Source organism: Solea senegalensis, linkage group LG14 (genome assembly GCF_019176455.1).
Source record: "Solea senegalensis isolate Sse05_10M linkage group LG14, IFAPA_SoseM_1, whole genome shotgun sequence".
NCBI classification, from domain to species: domain Eukaryota; kingdom Metazoa; phylum Chordata; class Actinopteri; order Pleuronectiformes; family Soleidae; genus Solea; species Solea senegalensis.
The window spans coordinates 16,392,101-16,414,915 of record NC_058034.1 but is presented as its reverse complement, the minus strand read 5'-3'; the positions used below and the strand labels follow the sequence as shown (position 1 = coordinate 16,414,915).

Below are 22,815 nucleotides of genomic sequence, written 5' to 3'. Positions count from 1 at the left end.
TGTTGTCTTGGTTGAAGACAGTGATGGACAAATTAACTCAGTAATATCAGTAATCGATGTATTAATATACTGTAAAACTGTATTTTGCTTCCACACATTATGCTGAGGGAATAAATGGGGAACAAGCAGGCAAGTACAGTTTTCATTATGTTATTTTCCTTTTTTTATACAAGGCACATTGTGACCTTTTTGACAAAAGTGCTTTGGAAAAAGAGTTTGCTTTTACAACAACACAAATGACGATTGTCCTTACTTAGTTGCAGGTAAATAATTTGACACTCTCTTTGACCCACAATTGATGAGTTTTTATTGAATGCGTCATACTATCACACCTACTCTTTGCCTTTTGTTGACATTATACTGTTCTACCGTCTGAGTAAATGCACTCGTCCTGGCTTTATAGCATTTTATGTTGGTACCTTTAGACCATGATTCCCCCGTCAGTCAATGACACACAGACACCTGATGGTCAGCTCACATGGCAGAGACACAGATGAGCCTCACTCTGGTGGACAGTGGACAGTGGACATTCTGCATGTTTCACGTCCACCAAAGAAGCACACACACACTGATGTACCCACGAGCCAATTAGGTTTGTGCAATATTATCCATTTATCTGGAGGCTCTTGTCCTAACATTGGGTTCTCAGAGGACTTGGCGTCTGGATGTCTCCCTGAAATACAAACAATGTCATTATGGCAGATTTTATCAGCGAACGTCGTGTTCGCCTGTTTGACTTTATACTAAATATAGGGTTGAAAGTTTTACCTACAAGTACTTCAGAATCAGAGTGTGAGGAAAAAACACTTAGTTAGTATATTATTGTACTATAGTATAGTATAGTATAGTATAGTATAGTACAGTATAGTATAGTACAGTATAGTATAGTATGGTATGACAGTTACATGACAGTAATAGTTTGGCATGGAGTATGGTATGGTACGGCAAAATAAAGTCTAGCCTCCATAAGTAAAAGTACATAAAGTATATACATGTTTGCTCTTTAACTGTCTGCCATTAAAATCACAATTATTTGACATTTGATGGAGTCAACCAAAAAAAGGATCTTATTCTAAGAATAAAAAAAGAAGAAGAAGAAGAAATGACTGGACATCAAAGTCTTTTGCAGATTTTGTTCTATGTGAAGGTGTATGGAATTAAAAGGTTTCTATAATTCACGTGGAATACAATGATCACTGTCAGTTTCATGGTATTATGTTCTCAAACTATTTTGAAAGCTGAGATGGAAAAGTGTGTAGGAGCGTTTTAATTTGATAGAGTAACTAATAACTTCCCACCATGATGGCAGGAAACCTTCCCTGCTTTATTGCATTAACACTGTTCCTATTTTATTACAAATCAAATGTGACCAGTTTGGCTCGACACACTCAGTAGTCACAGATCAACAGCTGAGTGTGCAGTGTTTTTGGTTTTTGTCAGTGCAGATGACAGATCAGTGTCCCTTCTTCAGGTCGGTCAGTAATTGGTCATTTTTAGCCTCTTCACCTTTGTGCGTCAGTAAATAGAGCAATCAGACAAAAGTGAAATCAGCTCTGATTAAAGCCATCAATGCACAGAGCTCATCACATCTCTACAGTTACTATATGACGGGTGAACGCAACACAAATACACAAAGGTTACACTTTTATTCAATTGAACTATTTTTAATCCATATTATATACATACCTGATGTTTTATGTTTTATTGCCTTTAAATGGGATTATATATAATAATAAAAATGAATGAAAGTAAATAAATAAATATACCACTACTCAATAATATCCAACACATTTTATTACCACTCACTGAAACAATTATAATTAAAGACGTGAAACAATGGCAAGTGCATCATACTGTGCGTTTTAAAGAAAGATGACTCATCCCTTTGTGTAGAAAACACTAGAAAACAGGGTCTCTGAGTCATGAATGAGCAGAGTTATAATGGTTGTAACCATGTTAGTCAAACAGCAAACCCAAGCTAAATGAATAAACCTGTGGCTACAGATGCTGCAAGATAATTTACTGTGTTTCCAAGCTTTTGTCCGTATAACATAGAACATGCTGCAACTGGTAAATCATGATGTTTACTGATGAATGGATGACTACAACCTGCACAGCTGAGATTTACTAGTTTTATTATTATTCATTTTATCATTATTATTATTAGTAATAGTAGTAGTATTGGCTGGAACTGCAACACTGCTGTGGTTATTTCTGACACAGAGACGGTAAAAGGAACTAATTCTTTAAATCGTGATTCTTTTGAGACCAAAGACCAAAACCACATCCATCCTTTGACTGTTTTAATCTATTTCTGACATATGACATTGCAGAGGTTTTTGCTTTTAATTAGAAATTACTCGAAAACAGGAGAAAACTGTGTATTTTTGGGTAACTTATTGGGAGGTACCTATGGTGAGCTCTCTTTGAAATTGTGAAGTTTGTAGCTGATTTCAAATGATCAGGTTCCAAAATGTTGCTTCTTTTACAGAACAAAAAGCCGTCTGAGCTAAAGATTACAGAATCTGATTTTACAGTTTCCACCTGTTGGAAACAGTGAATCTGCTGCAGCTCTGTCGGCTCTGCATGTGTTTACTAAGGAGGAGGAGGAGGAGCGAGCGGGGGCATGTAAGCATCTATAAACAAGAAGTGAAAATCAATAAAATCATAAAAAGCTCAGGATCTCGTATTTAGTTAAAATGTGACAATGATGGCACCTTATGGTGCTTTTCCACTTTTCCACTACACAGTTCCTGCAGGGCTCAACACGGCATGTTTTTTAGTACCTGCTCTGACGATGTTCCAAGTGAGCTAAGCAGATACTAATATGACGACGACAGACTGCTGGCCACTGATCAATCAGTGTCGTCATTTAGCAAAGAAATGTCTAAAATCTCAATATTTAACTGAGGAGTGTGGCGTATTTAGTGTGTGCTAATCCCAGCTGACGAAAGGCGAGAACGTTCCTTTAACCTTCTGGGAGCCAAAAATTGTTAGCTGATTTTACTAAGAAGTAGAATAAGATGTGTATAGATCAGGCAATAACTCATACAAAATTATATTTTGACGCACATTTTGGCTTTAATAAATACTGAGCCTCCTGTGATTTGAAAATTGCAGGCCATATTGCGATTTGGATAAAACATTGATTACTTGTTCAGCCCTACTAGGAATGTGATTTTGGACGTTCAGGGGTCTGATAGCAGGGAAAACAGCCAGGTTTGGTCAAAAACACTGTTCTTTGTCTTCTGCTGCCACAGAGACATCCATTTCCCGCCTAAACAAAGTATAATTTCATAGATCTCCTAAAAAGGGATCTCCACCGTTAATGATTGAACAGAAATGTCCCGTCGCACCATCAGCAGCTTCATAATGACCCGCATTAGGGACTGTCAACATTGACTCTTTAACTCTCATATGGCCTGAAACCACCGTAAAGCCAAAGACAACCAGGCCATCAAAGAGTTGTAAACACACCAAACATCTGTCCGACGGCAGGGGGAATCACTTTGCATCACTTCATTAGCCATGTGGCGCAGGGAGCGGCCAGTGCAATCACAGGCCTAAATCACATCATCAGAGAGGCAGAGGAGGCCGACCCTCCTAATGTCATCGTGGGCTGAGGGTCGTAAAGGTCTGATGGGACTTCAGTCACTCTTAAAGAGCCAAAAATGGTGATGGTGGAGATGAGCGGAAACAGAAAATGACTTGACTGAGTGGGCGATCTGTAAGTGTGTGTGTGTGAGAGAGAGAGAGAGAGAGAGAGAGAGAGAGAGAGAGACTGGGATGGGCTGAGGGTGGAGAGATATTCAGTATTGATGTCTTGAAAGGTGGAAGCTATATAACACAGGAGAGATGCAGGGACTGAATCAATTACTGGTCCACCGTGCTGCAGACTCTAACAGACCATAATAGACAGAAAAGTGAAAGACAGACGTGAAGATAACGGAGAGACAGAAACTCAGAACAGAGCTTGTTTACAGAGAACAAAAACAGAACAGAGCAACAGAGAGAGACGCTCAGGTATCAAATATGCGGGCGCTGGTGTTTTTGCCTTTGCTCTTGTGTGCAGTGGTGAGTGTGCAGCAGGTGAGAGCAGAGGTGAAGGCAGTGAAGCTGTGCGGCCGAGAGTTCCTGAGGGCTGTGGTCTACACGTGTGGAGGCTCTCGCTGGAGGAGATTCTTCACAGAGTCAGACATGGAGGGTGAGACTACTGCTTCTGTGCTTTTTTTTACGTGTGTGTATACACAAATAGAATAATGTAGAGTAACATAGAACTTGATTTCTGTTTCTAAGTAGATTTAAAGTCCTGTATCCACATCTGTGTACCATGTTTTAGCGATTTATCATATTTTCTCTGGTTTTGAAGAGGTAAAGTAAATGTTTTAGGTTATTTAACTATATTTGAATATATTCAACTAAACATCTGTCTGAGTGGATTCTGATAACTATGAATGGTCCCAGTTGAATATACAAGTTTTGTAGTCATATGTGCAAAACACACACCGATGTGTGACCTGTTGCAGTGTCTAAAAAAAGTCTGTTAAAATGTCTTTCATAATAACACAATAATAATACATTTTATTATTTTTTATTATTTTTATTAAGTGCCTTTCTAACACTCAAGGTCACTTTTACATATGGAATAAGACGATAAATCAAACACACAAAAGTTAAGATGAAATAAAACGGATCAACAGTCGAAAGAGGTTTTAAAAAAAATAAATAATTTAAAATGCAGAATAGTGAAGATGTGATAGTGGGTTATGATTGACCTCTATAAAATCTCACCCTATTCTTCATAATACCAAAGCAAGGTTATTATATAACGAAAACTAACATTGAAAAATAAAAACATTTTGGTAACTGAAACGATAACTAACTAAAACTGAATTGTGTGTTTATAAAACAAACTAAAATTGTAGTGAAAATGTGCTTAGTTTTCGTTTTTCTAAATTAATTTCATCCATAATCCTTTTGGGGGGTTCATATGAAGTGTGTTCATTTTTTCTCTGCAAGCAATTTTGAAAGGTTTTATTTGAGACACAATACTTATATTATTATCACTTTTTTGACCTGGCAAAAACTAAGCATTTACAAAAATAAAAACTAGCAAACCTATTCTAAAAACAAATTAAAACTAATTCATTCTATAAACAGAAAAGAGTCAAACTGAAAATAACTATTATAAACCTGTACCAAAGCCTTTTCTATTAATTTCACTCCATCAGACTCAGAAACAAAAATAAGCAGCTCTGAGAATCAAGAGGGCTGACATTTCCCTGCCATAGCCTCAGTGTTTCCTCTTTCCCCCTTTTATTTACACACCTCTCTATTTAACCACAACACAGTGACTTTACTTTGACATGTTCCATGACCCTCAGGGCTGTAGTGGGTGTGCAGACAGACAGGTGCACCGGCACACGGACCACACATCGTCCGCTGCTGTCATGGGCTGATTATGCCAGAGGCCACATATCAAGATTAAACGCTGCAGCAGTCTTTTCCCAGGGGCAGACTCCTGCGACTGCCACACGCAAACAAAACCCAGTTAGCCAATCAGCCGTGCTGATTAGAAAGAGTAAAGTGACACTGGAGAAGACAAATTGCGCCGCATTGAGCAGCACGGTCATTAAGAATTTCCTTATTAATGACAACATGGACATAAATGACTAAAAGAGTGGACATCTGAAAACACTTGTCCGTCCATTGTGGAGGTAAGAAAAACTATACGTACAGTCATAATTAATATTATTATGGTGATAGAATTACTTCGTATTAGAGGCCTACCTCTTCCACAAAGTCAAAGCAAGACGTGCAGAGGAACTCTGTGTGTGTGTGAGAGGCTGCTTTTCTTTCATGTTTATGTTAATGCTTGTGTTTTTGTTTTTCTAGCTTTGCCAGCAGGGGAACACAGCAGTTTGGAGAACCTCAGCAGCAGCAGTGGAGTGAGCAGCAGCAGCAGCAGCAGCAGCAGCAGCAACAACTCAGGATCTGAGCTGACCAGACGAGACATTAATAACATACTGACCACCGTGTGCTGCCAGGTGGGCTGCCGGAAGAGTGACCTCACCTTCCTCTGCTGAGGAGGAATTCTTCTTCTTCTCTCATTCTCCAAAATGACTGGTTTTCTCCCGCCTGCCTTTCAATCCTGAATCACAACTTTGGTGTTTTGAAAAACAAAATGGTCACTAAATTGTATCTACAGTAATGCTTATAACCACAACCTCGTGTTCGTTTTTTGTTTTTTTTTATTGCTTTTGATATTTTGGGGGATCTTGATTTATTACTTAATGCAGAGCAGTTAACCACGCAACAACATATTCAGCTGAAGCAAATGTGCTGGCCACCACTTCAGTACATTTGCTTCAGCTGAATATTAAAATTAAGCTGTATCTTGTTTTTTTGTTTGTTTGTTTTTTGTCAAATAAATGTTCTTGCACAGAGATGAACTCCAGTGATGTGACATCATTAGTGGACGCTTGTTCCCAAATAAAAATGCCAGACTTTTTTTCAAAATAGAAAACTTTTTTCCGCAAGATCTTGACTTCATGTAGTTTTATACTTTTACGTGCTAAGATAGTACCCATTGTATTTTACTGACAAAAACGTTTTTAAAAACATACAAAGGTGTGTACATTTCACACAAACATGTTTCACCAAGAGCACAGTCAGAACTATAAAAGCATGAACGAGTGAATGAATAAGTGGATGGATGTATGTACAGTATATAGAACTCACAATACTTTCATTCGCATCTCTCTTCCCATCTTTAACATAAATTCTCTTTATCTAATCGTTTTAACTCACAAAAATATTTTAAAAAGTGAGAGTTTTACTTCAAAGCCTCAGACACCAGTTCAGTGACTTATGTGACTGAAATCCTCAACTTATTTACTTTTCCTTATCATATTACACATTTTAAAATGCTCATATGCACTCTACTATGAGCTAAACATTTCTTTCCAAGACTTTCACACAAATTTCCACACCTTTTAAGACTTTCAAGACCTGCACCAGCACCCTGGTTATACAGTATTATTTAATCATAAATAATAACAAGAAGAACACTGCGAACACAAAGCATCCATTTATAACTTTTATTGGTTTTGGAAAGAAGCAAACTAAGTTTCTCAGTTGATCTTAGCGTGGTTATGTACTGTACAAACAGCTTGCACATGTGTTTGAGGTTAACGGTACAGAACCAAAAAAGCATTCTGGCTTATAACACACATAAAACACACTCCCTGCTCTGCTCTCAACATTAACACGGGTTAACTGACACTCAGCACAACATGTCATTTCAGTACTATCTATCATCATAGATGCCCCACATGTTACTGCATGCTCTGCATGCAATAATGACTTACTGCAGGACAAACTCCCCATGGAGATGAGGATCCGGAACAGAAAGGTTTCTATGCTGTTTCTTTTTTGTTTGTTTGTTTCATTAGAGAATACAAGGAACAATCTAGCAACCAGTAGACTGAGTTTTGTTCTGTTTTGCAGGTCAAGCTTTAAGAACCACTAAGCTGTGATGTAGTGGTCATTTAAAAAACAGAGGCATCATGGGAGGATGCAGACCTCTCTCTAGATAATGCTGTAGTGACTGTTGCACCGACAGATTTGGGATTCACACAGAAGGTAACAACTTTTTGTCAGGCATGTTGACGCCTAAAAGTGCTACCAAAGTAACGAGTTACGAGGAGCTAAATGGCACCAATCATTATCGCCTCACACAAACAGAATGCAGCCACAAAGATCTCTTGTACTACGTCTGCATGCAAAGAAATTTAAATCCTGGATCCAAGAACAAGGATTTAAACTTTAACAGCACGGGCCAGATGTCCACTCAAAAGTATTACTGTTGATATGAGAATATTAGTCTTATTTTCCTAAATCCAGACTATATTTTTTACAATTATGATTGGTTGCATTTAGCAAAAATACCAATATAGAATACAGTACGGAAATGTTCGGCTTCACTCCACACACACTTTGTTCTTCATGTTGAGTCAGAGCATTCAGGAAGTTCCACATCATCAGCACAGTGTTGTTGTTTTTTTTTCACATTAAACAATAGAATATTTTTTTGTTGTTTTTATCCACTTTAAAAAATATTCAGCTTATTCTCCTTAACAGAGGGATGACTGACATAAAATACAAAAGGAAACAAAACAAATGAAGCATTTTCATCGACTTAATCTCACGCCATAACCTCACTCAACGCATGTCATCTCACAGAGACCATTACCATTATGCAAAATAAAGCCATGGGTTAGAGTGCGGGTTGGATGATTGGGGAGATGCGCGTGATATAACCGGGGATATCAGGTGCCACGGGGGTGAAACTCTGTTAAACTGAGGGAGAGAATGAATTCACAGATGAACTGAGGTTCGTTTTATTACAATAAAAAGGGGGAGAAAATACAAGATGGTCCCAGTAACAAAATCCTGTCTCACTTGTGGCACCATGGTCAACAAATTTCATACATATTTTTTCAAGATTTAAACTAATTTCAGTTGCGCGTTTTTGGGGGAAACGTGTTTATTTGCTTTCCTTTCAAGAATTAGACGTGAAGGGCGTCAGTCAATGTGAAGCTGGAGCCAGTTACCGGCTTGTTTAGCTTTGCAAAAAAGACTAGAATATAGTTTGTCCAACAGTTAACTCTACTTTCAAGCAACTCTATGAGGCTGTGCTTGGTATAGGGATGCTATATTAATGTCAGCATGTTTGTTATTGTTATTAACTGTGGCATACTTAACATACATTAAATGGTTTGCATTTATAAAGCACTTTTCAAGACTTGCCGACCACTCAAAGATGCTTTACACTACAGTTTTACCATTTACTCACACATTCAGCCACATCTATGTGCGGTGTATTTCCTCTTACTCCTCTTTCACACCCATTCGCACGCCGTCGACACAGCACCGTTGTCCCAATGTAAAATATAGCAGAGGCTGACGGGAATGTCATGAGTTTTTGGAGTATTTTAACATTTCTTCCTGTCTTCATGCTAAGCTAACACTGACCATTTTCTGCTTCGTCCTATTTAACAGCAGACACAAGAGTGCTGCTGATGTTCACATCTAATTCTTTGAAAGGACGAAATAATAATAACAATAATAATAAAAAAGAATATTCTTTCAGTGATGACCTTGCCCATGGTACAGCCAACTCTACATAAACACTGCTTTCACAAAGCATAACACGGCATCCAGGAAGATATTTATCTTTAAATTACCCCCACACCCATATATAGCTCAAATCTTCTGTTGCACTTGAGTTTAAAAAATTATATCTGAAATAAATTCAAAAAATTATACCTTACACTGTACATAGGTTACCCCACTACACAGATAACAAAAGAAGAAGAAGGAGAAGAAGAAGAAGAAGAAGAGAGATTTCCAATATTTATACCTTTAAGGGTTCCGAGTTGTGTGATACCATTCAAATTCTATTTCATATACAGAATCACGTTTTTATACAACAAATCATCGTCATCAATAAATAAAAATAGAATGCTGTCATGTATCTGGAGTCTAACACTGCTGTCCCGGGAACAACAGAAAGGCTATCTGACAGTACGAGAAAAACACCAAACGCCCTTTAAGATATATATTATTGTTTAAAATGACACTTTTGTACATTTCTTTTGTTCTGACAGGAAACAAAACAAAACATTTTTCTTGTTTCGCAAACAAGTACATTGACTTATCATTGCAGCTGCCTAACGTCCTAAAAACCTCTCCTCCGTGTGTGTAGATTTCAGGAAAAAATAAAATAAAAGAACAGTTTGACTGATCAGTGCATTTATATATATGTGTATGTATATATATATATATATATATATATACATATACATATATGTATATATTTATATACATATATACATATATATATATATATATATATATATATGTATAAAAAAGGAAGTGATCCAAAAATGTGTGACCCTGTAGTACCAGTAATATGATGCATGTAAATCTATTTATCCTGTGGAGGGTAAAACAGCATCTTTCATCCACGTCTTTGTTACGACAGGTGTCAAACTGCATCAGTAAATGCATGTAATCCACACAAGATGGCTGCTGTCTGTGCTGAGGTCAGATGTCTCATCTGGACCAAACAGAGTGGAGTGATTATTCATCGAGCTGTGATTATCTTATGTGCGAATGAATGTGAATAACTTACTACTTTGTGTCCCCGACCTGCCTGTTTCCAGCATATCAGAGCGATAGGTTTGACCAAAAAAAGATTTTACTCACAGGTATTTTTACTGCTAGGATTCTCTGGACTGGGCACAGCAAATGCCATCAAGAGTTTACTATGTGGCTGGAACTCTCTCTGTCCACGTCTTCAGTCAGGCAGCTGCAGTGAAACTAAAAAAACACCACCACACATTGACCAGAGAAGGATGGAGACAGGGACAGACTTTAGAGGAAGAACCCAAGTGTCTCACTGCAGCAATATAGATTGTATGAAATGAATACAAATACAATAATTACATGACCTAAAACAGTTCCACAATGCTATATGCAAGTTATACAATACTGCTGGGTGGGCTGCAGATCTGTTTTGTGGGTTCAGAAAAGGTTCATGTAGAGTGTTGGTCTGTCCTCTGTCCTTGGTGTCAATCTCAGTTCACTGCTATTGTTTTGTTTTTTTTCTCAACAGTGCTACTATCAGTAGTGTAGTTTAGTTGTCGGCCAGATACTTTCCTGAAAGACAGACGAAATGTTTGTATTTACAGTCCAACTTAAAGGAAAGAAGAAAGAAGAACAAAAATACTGCATGATATGTGTCTGTACACTATGGCGAGTATTGGGGCCAAACTTTCGAGAATAAAGTCATAATAATATGTGATCAAAGTCTAAATATTATGAGAATAAAGTCATAATATTATGTGAATAAAGTCCTGATATTATGAAAATAAATTAGTAATTATTATTCAAGCAAAATCTCAGATGATCAGCCGCAACCACCTGCGTCAAGATGAGAAAGGTGGAGCATTTCACAAAGTTACATTTTGATTTGGGCTTCACAAATAAGAAAGAATCACACAGACTTGGCGGAAACCACCTCTTTTGTGGAGGAGGAAATGGCTGGTAGTGGTTTGACTGCAAGGATAACGCTGGTTTTAAAATTACGACTTTATCCTTGTAAAATTATGACTTTTTTCCCCTTCAGTTTGGCCCTAATATTCCATCATAGTATAACACATGGGTACATCACCAACAGGAATTCAAAGCAAATAGAGGATATTTGTAATGAGTTTGTTAACATTTGTTAACTTCTGAGACACACAGCAGCTAGTAAAGGCTACTTAATTACATAATAGAGGTAATGACAATTAATAAACAAATACATGTAAAGCAAAATAAGATGCACTGACCAACAAATGAGTAAAATAATAGAGAATAATACACACATTTATTTGGACAAATACTCCGTTTAACATACTGTAAATTGGTATTTTGATCACAACAAGCTAAAGGTTTTCATACTTAATTATTAAAAAAAACAAATAAGCTTTTGTGTTAAATCATGGGTATATGTCTGATATAGTTGGGTACAGGGTGAAGTTAGAACTTGAATATGTCAATGATGAGAGTGGAAGTTTTATGGCTTATTTTATCACATCTTTGGTCAAATCGCCAACTAACCTGCAGCAAATCTCTTCTTGACGAGAGAGAAGCGGTATCCTGGCCCAGCCAGGTCGATGTCACAGCCTGACAGGGTGCTGCCCTCACTGGTGAACTGCACGGCCAGTGGAGCCGGTTTACTGGGACCCTCTGTTAGCTGGAAGCGTGCCAACAGCGAGCCCACACCTGAGGAAAGACGATGAAGAGAGACTCAGGGTATCATTAAAAAGTCAAATAGAGAAAACCTTTGGAAAGTATTTTGGACAGATTTTCAATTGACATATTGGCTCTGAAAGAATAAATGCACATAGCAGCCCTAGATGTCTGAAGCTGCTGCTATATTAAGCTTCTCAGAGCAGGAAGAGGCTTTTGAGTCTGAGAAAGAAAATGTTTGCTGGGCATAGATTTCAAAGAAGCACAGAATGAGATTTAACATTAGGCATAATCAAAGGGTTACTTTTTGTAAAAGGACATTAAAATGATTTAAAATAACAAAACAGATACCATTGAGAGAGAATATGACTCTTTTCAGGATGTTCAGGTGTCAGGTAAAACTAACCCTGTTTGAACCTGTTGTTTGGCGATAAAACTAAATCATATTATTCACCATCCTTTTACTTAAACAGGTCTGGAAATTAAATTTCATATTTGAATTCAGTCTGGTAACCGTTTTCAGGTTGGCACTGTTGTGTGACCTAATGGCAAATAAGGTGACGTGTTAGTGTAATACCAGTTTTGAACAGATGAGGGCATTGTTGTAATTCAGGATTAGTTAACTGTCCACATGGAAATATCCTTCTCCTGTGCTCATCTGCATGGATCCTGGTGCAGGTTCTAATAGGGTCTATAACACAGCTCAGGTCTTCATGAAAAACTAAGCACTGATTAATTTTTTCTCATCTTAAGAGTCATGTTCAACATTCTAACTAACATCAGTGGTCTTCCCTTTGCCTGTTTTTCTACACCTTTTTACTTCAGTGACAACATTATGTGATACTTTACAGAGCTGTGGCTAATTTCATGTACATAAAAGTATAAACTTGTTATAACTAAACTAGCGTATTCAGACTAATGGTTAAGTTCGGAGGTTAAAGGAGGTGCACACTGTACAACTCCATGTCTGATTTTTTTTTAAATAAAACTATAAGTCTCATCATGCTTTTTATCAACTTGAATGTCTTCACCGTATGTTATGATGTAATCATAATGTACTTACCTCCATTTTCAGATTTCTGAGAGATATCAGGAATCTTCCAAAGGATTTTTTGCTGCTCTGCATTCCTGTCAGGATAAAAAGAGAAAGGAGAAAATACCTGCCAATCAATCATTAAGTTTCTCACTTCGTTTCAAACCATTGTGAAATGACTTCATACAAGGCTGATTATATCTATGAGCTCCACATGACTCTCTCTGCCTTTCTCAGTATAGTGGTGTTTCAACTCGTGACATTCTAGCGCTGCACACAGGAAGTCATTTAATTTTATGTCAAAATAAACAGCAGCAACTGCAACATTGTGCTAGAAAAGCGAAGCGAGATGACGCTAAATAGGTTGGAGTTTGACTGACAACACAAAGACAATGAAAAACACAAAGACAATGGAAAAAAAAGAAACACCATGTTTTACATCCAGCTTTACATACCACATCAGCCTGTTTAGCTTATTAGTTATTAATCACATCAAAGCAGATGTAGAAAATGTATAGACCGTACCATGCGGCAGGAGGTAAGACAGCCTGTAGTTTTGAAACCCCGCCATTGATAGGAACAAGGAACTGAACATTGTTGAGGGCCATAGGCGTCGTCATGGCCTCTCCGTTGTATTTGTAATCTATTCTCAGGTCAGTGCTGGTGGGCTCACACCTCCAGCTCACTGCCAGGCTCAGAGGAGAGGACTGGAGGCCCTGTGACGATACCTACACACAGACAGAACGATATAATAGTTTTATCTACTGTGTGGTGAGTTGAACACAATTTTAACTCAGTCCTACAACTTATTTACTTGATACTTCAGCATGTCCACGTTGTAGTATGTTGCCTGTGGTTTCTGCTCTGCCACCTTCTTTAAGTGGGATATCAGGTTTGGCATGTTCACCCAGAAATCCTTGACATCAGCCTGGGCTTCTGTGGTGGTGTCGCTGGTGAACAAGTGTGTAGAAAAGCACAATAATTCAAAACATGGCAATTTTCTGAAGTGTAAAGGAGGATATTTCAGAGTAAGAGTACATGTAACACTGGACAGACATTGATCAGAAGCCACAGGAGGTCATGTGACACACAGGAAAAGCTCAATTTGGATTAACTTCTTGTCTTGCGAGACATAAATATTGATCAAATTTAATTAGTAAAGAATCATACAGTACATGACTAACAGGGAGTTTTTCGTCTGGTGTTTTTTGTCATTGGTTTAATATGAGCCAATTAAGTTTTTTTTAGTATTTTACAACAGATGCAATCATGACTCAGAAAAGCACAAAAAACAAAATGTCACCATTGGTCAAGGTTGGTGTGAAGATTCCAATGGTCTCATAGTGACTCAACACAGCGTCTGAAATGATCTCACTGTTCTTTACTAATCCTTGTTAGTCATCACTTAACTCTTTCATATGGCATCACGTATAAGGACCCATTTATCACATGATGGTTTTTTTTTTTGCATCCCTTAACACAATTTCAGAAATATAATGGGTAATACATTAATCACATGTCCGCGGTTTTACATTTTTGAAAGGTTAAAAACTGTGAAATAGTCATGAAAAACTTGGACATTTGGAAATATTTGCCTATATACAGCTTCTACAGGACTGTACAAGGGGTCTGTTTGAGCATTATATACCCATATTGAATGAGTTAAACTTGCAGGATGAAATATGTAATTTGGTTTTAATGAGTTTTAGTTACATTATAAAACTATTAAAAAGCATGAAAACTATTAGACATGATGATTTCAGACTTGAATTATGTATGTTAGGAGGGTGCTTTCAGTGTTAAAGTATAATCCCAAAAAAGAAGAGTCTTCACTGAGACCCAATATTTGATCTAAGAGTGAGGTGGTGATTTCACTGCTGTGTCATTACCAGCAGAGGAGCTGGGGGTTAGGCAGCACATGCTCCAGTCGGCTGAAGTTGGTTATGCTGAAGGTTAGCACAGCGGGGGACGGGTTATTGGCGAAGTGTCGCGTAATTCCCGCTGGAAACGACAAAACCATCTCACCTACGACCTTCACTGCACACCTGAGAGCAAGAGGAGGAGAAGAGCACAGTGAGATTAAAAATCGGGAGGAGTGAGTTTGATGGTGAACAAAATACAACACTAAATAGTTTTGTTGATTGTCTCTAATTAATTTTTTTTCTTCTTATTCTGCTTTACATAGGGCTGTCTCTACTGTGCCTTAATCACAACCTTCTCATTTAGTTTTACACACGACATATTCATTATATTCAGTACCACTTTATTGCTTTTTTATTGCTTATTTTATTGGTTTTTACACACTCGAATGGAGTTATAAATAGATGCAAATACATCTATTCATGTATTTGTTAACGACTGCATTATAACCAATGACGCGTTGTACAAGGGGAAAAAGAAGTCATGATTGATTTAAGTGTTTATTTGATTATAACCATTTCTTTTCCATGCTTCATGAAAGTGGACTAACTGCCTCAAACTGCCTTTGATTGATTCCATGAGCTCAGTGTATCTTCATTTAAAATAATTTGTTTTGTACCAGTTCCATTAAATATACAATCATCATACTTCATCAGTCTGTATGATTGTGCAGATGTAATGTTCTACATGTCTTTATACAGTGAAACAGACAAGAATATTTAACATGTTTTTATATCTATGTTTATATGCATTTCTGCTGCTTATTTGTTTCGTAGTGGGCTATTGCATCTAATTAACGTACTTGCTGGGGTCGGCTCCTTTAAAGAAGGCATTGACCGTCTCTGTGAATGCAGCGGCCACTGGAAGAGTGTCCTGAGCCCCCATGGTGAGAGGACTGGGCCCTCTGGAGCAGCCTGCACACACACACACACACACACATACGTATACTTAAGAATACTGAAAAAAAACACACACACACTCAAATAATGCCCATTCATTTAAACTTTTGTGGGTTTTTTTTCAGTTAAATCCCCAAAACAACAACATAAATAGTGTAATAGCAGATATTCTGCATGTTTCAGTTTCTTATTCAAGAACCTCGACTTTTGAATGAAATGAGGAACAAAACATGACGTGCAATCTGTCGTGATGAAATGAAAATAAATCTTGTGAACAATGGGTGTGTTAATAAAATGGCATGAAAACAGCAGGTCATGTGAGTGGAAGATACTTTTTCTCTCTGCTCGGACTGAAGAATTCACAAAAATCTCTCCCTTTATTTGATTAATTTTTAGCTGTAAAGACACCATAGGAGTGAGTGTGAGAGTGAATGGTGGTTTGTCTCTATCTGTGTGTGGCCCTGCGATGGACTGGTGAACTGTCCAGGGTGCACCCCGCTTATCGCCCGATGTAGCTGAGATTGGCACAGCACAGTGGTAGATAATGACTGACTGACTGACTGACTGACTGACACCGGGATCTGTTTTTACGTGAATGAGCAAATATGTATTAGAAAGGACAGACACAGGAAAAAGACTGAGACGATATGCATGCTTATTCAAGACATGTTGTTGAAGCAAGATCAAAGACGTTCAGAGAGCCCAAAGAGGAAACCAACAAATCCACATGTCCAAAAAGAAAAATAGTCACAACAAAGAGATTAGTAAAGTATATGAAGAAAGATTATTTTTCAGGGAATGAGAGGTAGTCAGCTCAGACGAAATGAGAATGAGCAAATTCAAGAAGAGGAGGCAGCGTATGACAACAGTATGCAGTTGACCATGAATGAGGAGGCTGAGCCAAGGGTTAGGATGGTGTGGGTTAGGGTGACAGGGGCAACTGCAACGAAGAAGAGGAAGAGAAGGAAAGAAGGGGCAGGACAGGGGCAGGGGCGAAGCTTGCACAAATGAGCCTCGGAAGAGTGTGTGTGCACGCTACCCTGGTGCAAAGGAAACTTACCTTCAAAGGTTAAATAAAACTTCCCTCTGTCAAACCATACAAGGGATGGCTGGTCATTCTCTGTGTGGGGTTGAGGGATGGGGAGAGAAAGACGAGGAGGAAGAGGGATGATGGGGTGGGGAGTGGGTGAGAAGGGGGAGGAGAGAAGGACAGTAGTGTGAGTCTTACATGGTTGGTCTATCACACGTCACAGTGAGGTGGAGGAAACGTGGAGGTGGAGGCCAGGGACAAAGAGGGATGGATGGCTGAGACACTGGCAGGACAGGACATTTGACAACATGGGTGAGACAGCATGTTTCTTATGAGTGTTTACATGTGTGAGGTAGGGTAAGACTCAGCTGCAGTGAGGGCCAGGTGTGTTGCCACTGGATGCTGGCAATAGTACAACTTGTAATGTATAATGCAGGAGAGAGGGAGTTGAGGGTAGAGAGCCTGAAAAGAGTTCCTGAAGGAAACAGCGTGGAGGCTGCCAGTTTCAGGGGCAGCAGTCTGCTTTGGTAATTCTACCCCAGCTGATGCTCCAATTGGCACTTATTTCCTCATACTCTGTGTCTTAACAAGCTTGCACTTTCTTCCAGGCCTGCACTTTTTTGAATGATGAAAGAAATGCTATGTCTGAGGACACACAGCAGGGGGCAGTCATGAGACTGGGACCACAGAGCAAAAAGCTTCAAGTTTTCTAATTTCAGGCGCTGGACCCTGAGAGGGGAAAAGATGATGAAGGTGGGATCCACCAAAGTTCCTGAGACCAGACACGTCATCGCCACAGTCTAGCTCCCAAACTCACCTCACATCTCCAAGTCTGGTTCTACAGAATATATGTTCCTAATAAAAGGAGCTGAACTATATGGTTTCTCTCTATACAATATATATACACTGCTTGTTCAAAAAAAAAGTCGCCACCTGGATTTAACTACGCAAATAGGTAAGGGGTTGCTGCAGTTGGTCAGGTCTAGGTTCAGCAACATTATGTGCCCAAAGAATGACGTCAGTTGACTACCTGAATATAATAAATGACCAGATTATTCCATCAATGCATCTGTGGCAAGAGTGGTTCAGGGAGCATGAGACATCATTTTCACACATGGATTGGCCACCACCAGAGTCCAGACCTTAACCCCATTGAGAATCTTTGGGATGTGCTGGAGCTTATGGAAACAATGCCACAGTGAATGAGTGCTGTAATCAAAGCTAAAGGCGGTCCAACAATGTGACCTTTTTTTTTAAGGTGGCAGTCGTTAACCACACACACACACACACACACACACACACACAGACACACAGACAGAGAGAAAATGCTGTAATTTAAGAATGCTCTCACAAATATAATTTCCAATTGGTTATTATAGAATCCTCGAAAAAAATAATCTGCCCACTTCACCGTAGACCACAATGAGTACTTTAAGCAGGATGTGCATCCTCCAGTCCACATTATTCTTTGGTTACCACGTTTCGTAAGTGAAGGTGTGTTGTTGAGTGATTGTTGTATGAGGTGAACTATGAGGACAATGCCAAGCTTCATGAAGAGAACAAAAGGGCAAGTTTTTTTAGATGGTAACAGCGACGTCTGAGGTTACAGAGTGCGTATGTGAAGGGTGTGAAAGGTGGGCGTCATGGATCAAGTGTGGGAGACAGACCGATGCATTACGGCCAATGTGGAGACTAGTTGAACTTGAGGCTGTGTCGTGCTACACCAGCAGTACAGAAGACGATGGCATGAATACCAAACAGCTGCTGGCTGCCTAATTTGGCCCAATTCTCACGCCAGACTTCAAACAACTCTAAGCATCATAGCTGATCTGACTGTGTGCAGGAGTGTGAGTGTGTGTGTGTGTGTGTGAGAGAGAGACAGAGAGAGAGAGAGAAAGACAGACAATATAAAGCTCAAGAGTTCACACATAAGGATCTCTTCAGACACGCTCAATGAACTCGCACCACAGACATTTAAATGCAGGCTCATGGTGCAGACTCTGAGTAGAGGAATATGGGAGTGACTGCACAGCACAAACACAATATATGTCACCAGGAAAAGAGATGGGAGGTTGCCATGGCGGCATGGCAAGACAACCAGTGGTGCAGAGTCATAAAACGAGAGAAACGTCTCACAAGTCAGCAGATGAATGAAAGGGAAGCTTTTTTTTGCCTCATCATGACTTTCACTTATTCTGGTAGATTTCAAACAAGTGAAATGATAATGAGAATCGGAAGATATGCAGAGAGAGAGAGAGAGAGAGAGAGAGAGAGAGAGAGAGAGAGAGAGAGAGAGAGACAGAGAGAGAGAGAGAGAGAGAGAGAGAGAGACAGAGACAGAGACAGAGAGAGAGAGAGAGAGAGTAAAATGTAAATGTGTGGGAAGGTTGAGTTGGCAAGCACAAAACAATGCAACAAACTGGATGATTTCGATGAAAAATGCTGCCGCTTTAAAATAAAGAGAAAAATGAATGTATGCTTTTTTACTATATATATGGTTAAATCGGTAGGTATCAGGGCAATGATGCAACGACCTTGTTAATGCATCACATAATTCAAAATATTTTTATCAAAATTTAAGGGAAAAATTGTCTCACTGTACTTACACCTACACTCTTGGACACATTAGTCAAGAAAGTCCAAAATCACTCAGTAAAGGTGTTTATCCCTCAATGAATACATTGTGGATAAGCAGCATTCAATTGAAACATGGCAAATGAACACTCCACAACCGGTCCCCTCCTCTGAGAGAACTTTACTATACCTGCTAATGAATCAATGTGTCTCTCAAAGGTGGGCAGTTTCTCTACATAAGCATCATCTTCTGACAATCCAGAGGACAAATGGAGAGAAAAACAAGTGGCAAAACAAAACAAAATCAAAACAATGAATACAATATTTAAAAAAAACTGAAACTTGTCATGGACACAAACATTAAACAAAAAAATTAATCACTCCAAACTCACTGTAGTCTCAAATGTCAAAATACACCTGCTGCATCAGCAAAGTCAAAATGAATAAATATTGTCCTGTATGACCTGTTATATTTTTCTAAAAGCAAAAACATCAGCAAAATCACCTCAGCGATAAAACTCTCTCTAATATTACAGTCTGCAGAGTGGAGCTATTTCATTGTTTGTTCCTGCAATCTACTTAAAAAAAAGCAAAACTCCAACCAGGGACTATATTTCTGTCTTATCTGCTGCTGCCTCCAGAGTGTGTACTTTTTAAATCCATGACTCAGCCATGTTACAGTCTACTGAGATTTGCTGTTATCAACTCACAACTCTACACTCCGGGGTCCATCAGCACCAACTGTGCTATAGTTAGATTGAGAGTAAAGACGGAGGTTGTGTCATCAATTTATGAAAGGAAGGTTTGCTCACAACGTCTGTGCATTAAAATTAACACCCTGTTCATATTCTCACCTCCCACTCAGACTGTGTGTGCTAATATCATCCAGAAACAACAGTTATGTACAGCTAAGTAACTAATCAAATAAAAATGATATTTGGGAGTATTCAATTCTTGTTTTCTGTTAAGACTAATCAATTTGTCATGTTCTAATATATTTGTTCCTATTTACAGAAATAGCAACGCTAAATAATAATAGAAGTTTAATGATTTTTTTTAAAAAAAAAGCTTAACTAACTGTATATTAATTTTCATCAGTGACCAGGCACTGCTAGGAAACTGTCAGAACCTCCAGGGAAAAGAAAACTATTAATCATAATGGCATGACAAAGAATAAATAACAAACAAATAAATAGATAAATGATTCCTTGCACTCGGAATGAGTTAAGTGAAAGCAAGAGCCAGTATAAAGAATCAATGATTAGCGTTTAACTTCAGCAGCCATTGATAGCAACAGCCGAGGTTGAGCAGATCAGCGACAGCTGATGGGGCACACACACCTGAGACAGACACGGACAGTTCTTTACCAACGGTGGGTGTAGTAGCAGTACTCATTGAGTTGGTGGACGAGATTGAAGAGGTGCTCTCAGCTCGTGCCAGTGGGGCGACGGGAGGAGGGCTGGCTGAGTGTATTGGCGGGCTGAAGGGGCGACTCTAAAAAGAAAAAAAAAATAAGAAAAGGTGGAGTTAAATTAAGTTAAGCACTGATTGTGATACACTCTGACAATAACACTTATTGTAGCTGTGATTCAGACTGCCTGAGTTACAAGACTTAGCAAAGTAATGACTGAACTCCCCCACTGGGTAACAGAAAAACACTGCAGCAACAATAACATAGCACAAAGAAATTGTAGAACTTACTGCATCTCCTATGGTTGGTTTCCCAGGAGGAAGTTTGGGCCGAGAAGGAGGGCGAGGTGGAGGAGGTGGTGGGGTTGAGTTGACTGATGAAGGAGTAGCAGGTCGCACTGGAGAAGAGGAACCTGCGGGGGAAGAGCAGAAACACAAAGCAGCTCAATCACATCACACTCATTCAGTCTGGAAAATTACACAAGAACACAAGGGCACAATAGACTGCATCTGCAGATGTAAATGATGCATGCTGCACTGCCAGCAATGCATGAATGTTTGTTATTGTTGTTTTTACTGTGCCTATTGGGGAATTAAACTAAATAATTAACCTGTTGAGTGCTATTTAAAGCATTACAGCATTACAAATAGACTCTTATATTCATTCAATCAGTCCTTCCCAACTGTGCTTGCTCTCTCTGATTTGTGCCAGCACACACACACACAATCTGCCAATGGGAGGCCCTGGAGAAAAACACTGGAAACTACGGCCTGAAATTATCAACTCCATCAACAAAGTGACAACAGGATTAATTGAAAAAAAACATTATAAAGACACTGCAAGTGCATTAGGAGTCAGAACAAAACCCTCTAAAAATAACACAGCTCTGTAGCTCAATATTACTGTTCATCCAAGCAGAACAGACTGTGACATCTTTTCTGAGGACAAAAATGCAGAACCATGGTTCAGATTGTGCGAGATTAACAAACAAGAGATCTGAAGTGAGAAAACGGAGACATTCAGCACTCTGCAATAATCAATTCCAATCAAACCAATGTACTGTTGGGTGCACTGGTTTCTCATCCTGTCCCGTCTGTCACTGTTGCTATCAAATTAAACAAGTCACAAATGTAAAACACTTATACAATGATTATTTATAAAAACATTATTAAATTAGATGTTACTAGTCCTCAAACTGACAACAAAACTCATAAATTATCATAATTTCAATTGAGATCTAAAAACTCAAGATATAAATACAGTCTGCTCACCACTATTCGTGCCAGCAGGTCCAGATGTGGGACCTGGTGATGACACCACTGTCCGGTATGTGGGAGGAGGGGGTGGAGGAGGCGTGCTCCTGCTCCCCTGACTGACATCTTTGGATGAGCTGGCTGTTTCTCTTACATCCTCTTTGGGTTGGGTGGTGTCTGTGTTTCTGGGCTTCACCTCTTGAGACAGGACAATTGATGATGGGACGACACGTGCAAGTTCTTCAGAGGAAGGACTCACTGCTGGAGAGCTGCTTGCTTGGGGAGCAGAAGCTGGTGGGACATTAGCAGGCAAGTCGAGAGGAGGGGGAGAGGAGGTAGAGGGAGATGCAAGATCTTTTGGTGATGGAAGGGGTGGAGTGGTGACATTTGTGAGAGGATTTCTGTCTTCTGGTGTGGGAGGACCTGAAGGGATGGGAGGTGCAACAGGTTCTTCTGAGGGAGGTGGGGAGGTTGGCAGAGGTGGAGCAGGGTCAAGTTTTGGGGGAGGGGAGGTAGGGAGAGGTGGTACAGGGTCTTCTCGAGGAGGTGGTGATATAGGCAATGGAGGGGCAGTAGTTTCTGGTGGAGGTGGAGAGGCTGGTAAAGGAGGTGCTGGTTCCTCTGGAGGAGGTGGGGAGCAAGGGATTGGAGGTGCAGGTTCATCTGGTAGAGGTGGCTGTTTAGACGATTCTTCACTGAAGCAGACCCAAGTGTCATTTATATCCTCGACAGTAGCCAGGGCTTGCTCTGGTCCAAAAATGTTGTCCAAGTCTACTATGGAAGGGTTCTTGCCATCTTCTTCCACTGTCACTGCAGAAAGACAAACAACCAGTGAACAATCACAGTCTGTGTGTGAAGAGTAAATTTACACAGGGAGATAAAGTGAAAAAGAC

The 22,815-nt window shown here is 39.3% G+C and overlaps 2 protein-coding genes across 11 annotated transcripts in view; one reads left to right on the top strand and one right to left on the bottom strand.

Annotated features, from left to right (window-relative positions):
* The first annotated feature begins 3,826 nt into the window (after nucleotides 1-3,826).
* On the top strand, nucleotides 3,827-6,384 carry insl5a (insulin-like 5a). The gene is made up of 2 exons (XM_044044885.1): nucleotides 3,827-4,204; nucleotides 5,896-6,384. The coding sequence occupies exons 1-2, from the start codon at nucleotides 4,033-4,035 to the stop codon at nucleotides 6,084-6,086; spliced, it is 363 nt and encodes a 120-aa protein (XP_043900820.1). The 5' UTR covers nucleotides 3,827-4,032; the 3' UTR covers nucleotides 6,087-6,384.
* A 4,290-nt stretch (nucleotides 6,385-10,674) lies between these two features.
* sgip1a (SH3GL interacting endocytic adaptor 1a) overlaps nucleotides 10,675-22,815 on the bottom strand; it is a 47,772-nt gene continuing 35,631 nt past the window's right edge. For 5 of the 10 annotated variants that reach the window (XM_044043866.1, XM_044043865.1, XM_044043867.1 and 2 more), the window contains 11 exons: nucleotides 21,941-22,732; nucleotides 20,960-21,081; nucleotides 20,599-20,752; nucleotides 16,715-16,774; nucleotides 15,558-15,669; nucleotides 14,725-14,880; nucleotides 13,650-13,785; nucleotides 13,361-13,563; nucleotides 12,866-12,930; nucleotides 11,671-11,835; nucleotides 10,675-10,725 (listed from right to left, as the gene is read on the bottom strand). In XM_044043866.1, coding sequence (XP_043899801.1) covers nucleotides 10,703-10,725; nucleotides 11,671-11,835; nucleotides 12,866-12,930; nucleotides 13,361-13,563; nucleotides 13,650-13,785; nucleotides 14,725-14,880; nucleotides 15,558-15,669; nucleotides 16,715-16,774; nucleotides 20,599-20,752; nucleotides 20,960-21,081; nucleotides 21,941-22,732 — 1,988 coding nt within the window. In that variant the 3' untranslated portion in view covers nucleotides 10,675-10,702. Of the gene's footprint in view, nucleotides 10,726-11,670; nucleotides 11,836-12,865; nucleotides 12,931-13,360; nucleotides 13,564-13,649; nucleotides 13,786-14,724; nucleotides 14,881-15,557; nucleotides 15,670-16,714; nucleotides 16,775-19,448; nucleotides 19,509-20,598; nucleotides 20,753-20,959; nucleotides 21,082-21,940; nucleotides 22,733-22,815 lie in introns of all 10 variants that reach the window. The other 5 variants (XM_044043870.1, XM_044043875.1, XM_044043874.1 and 2 more) reach the window with 4 other exon arrangements.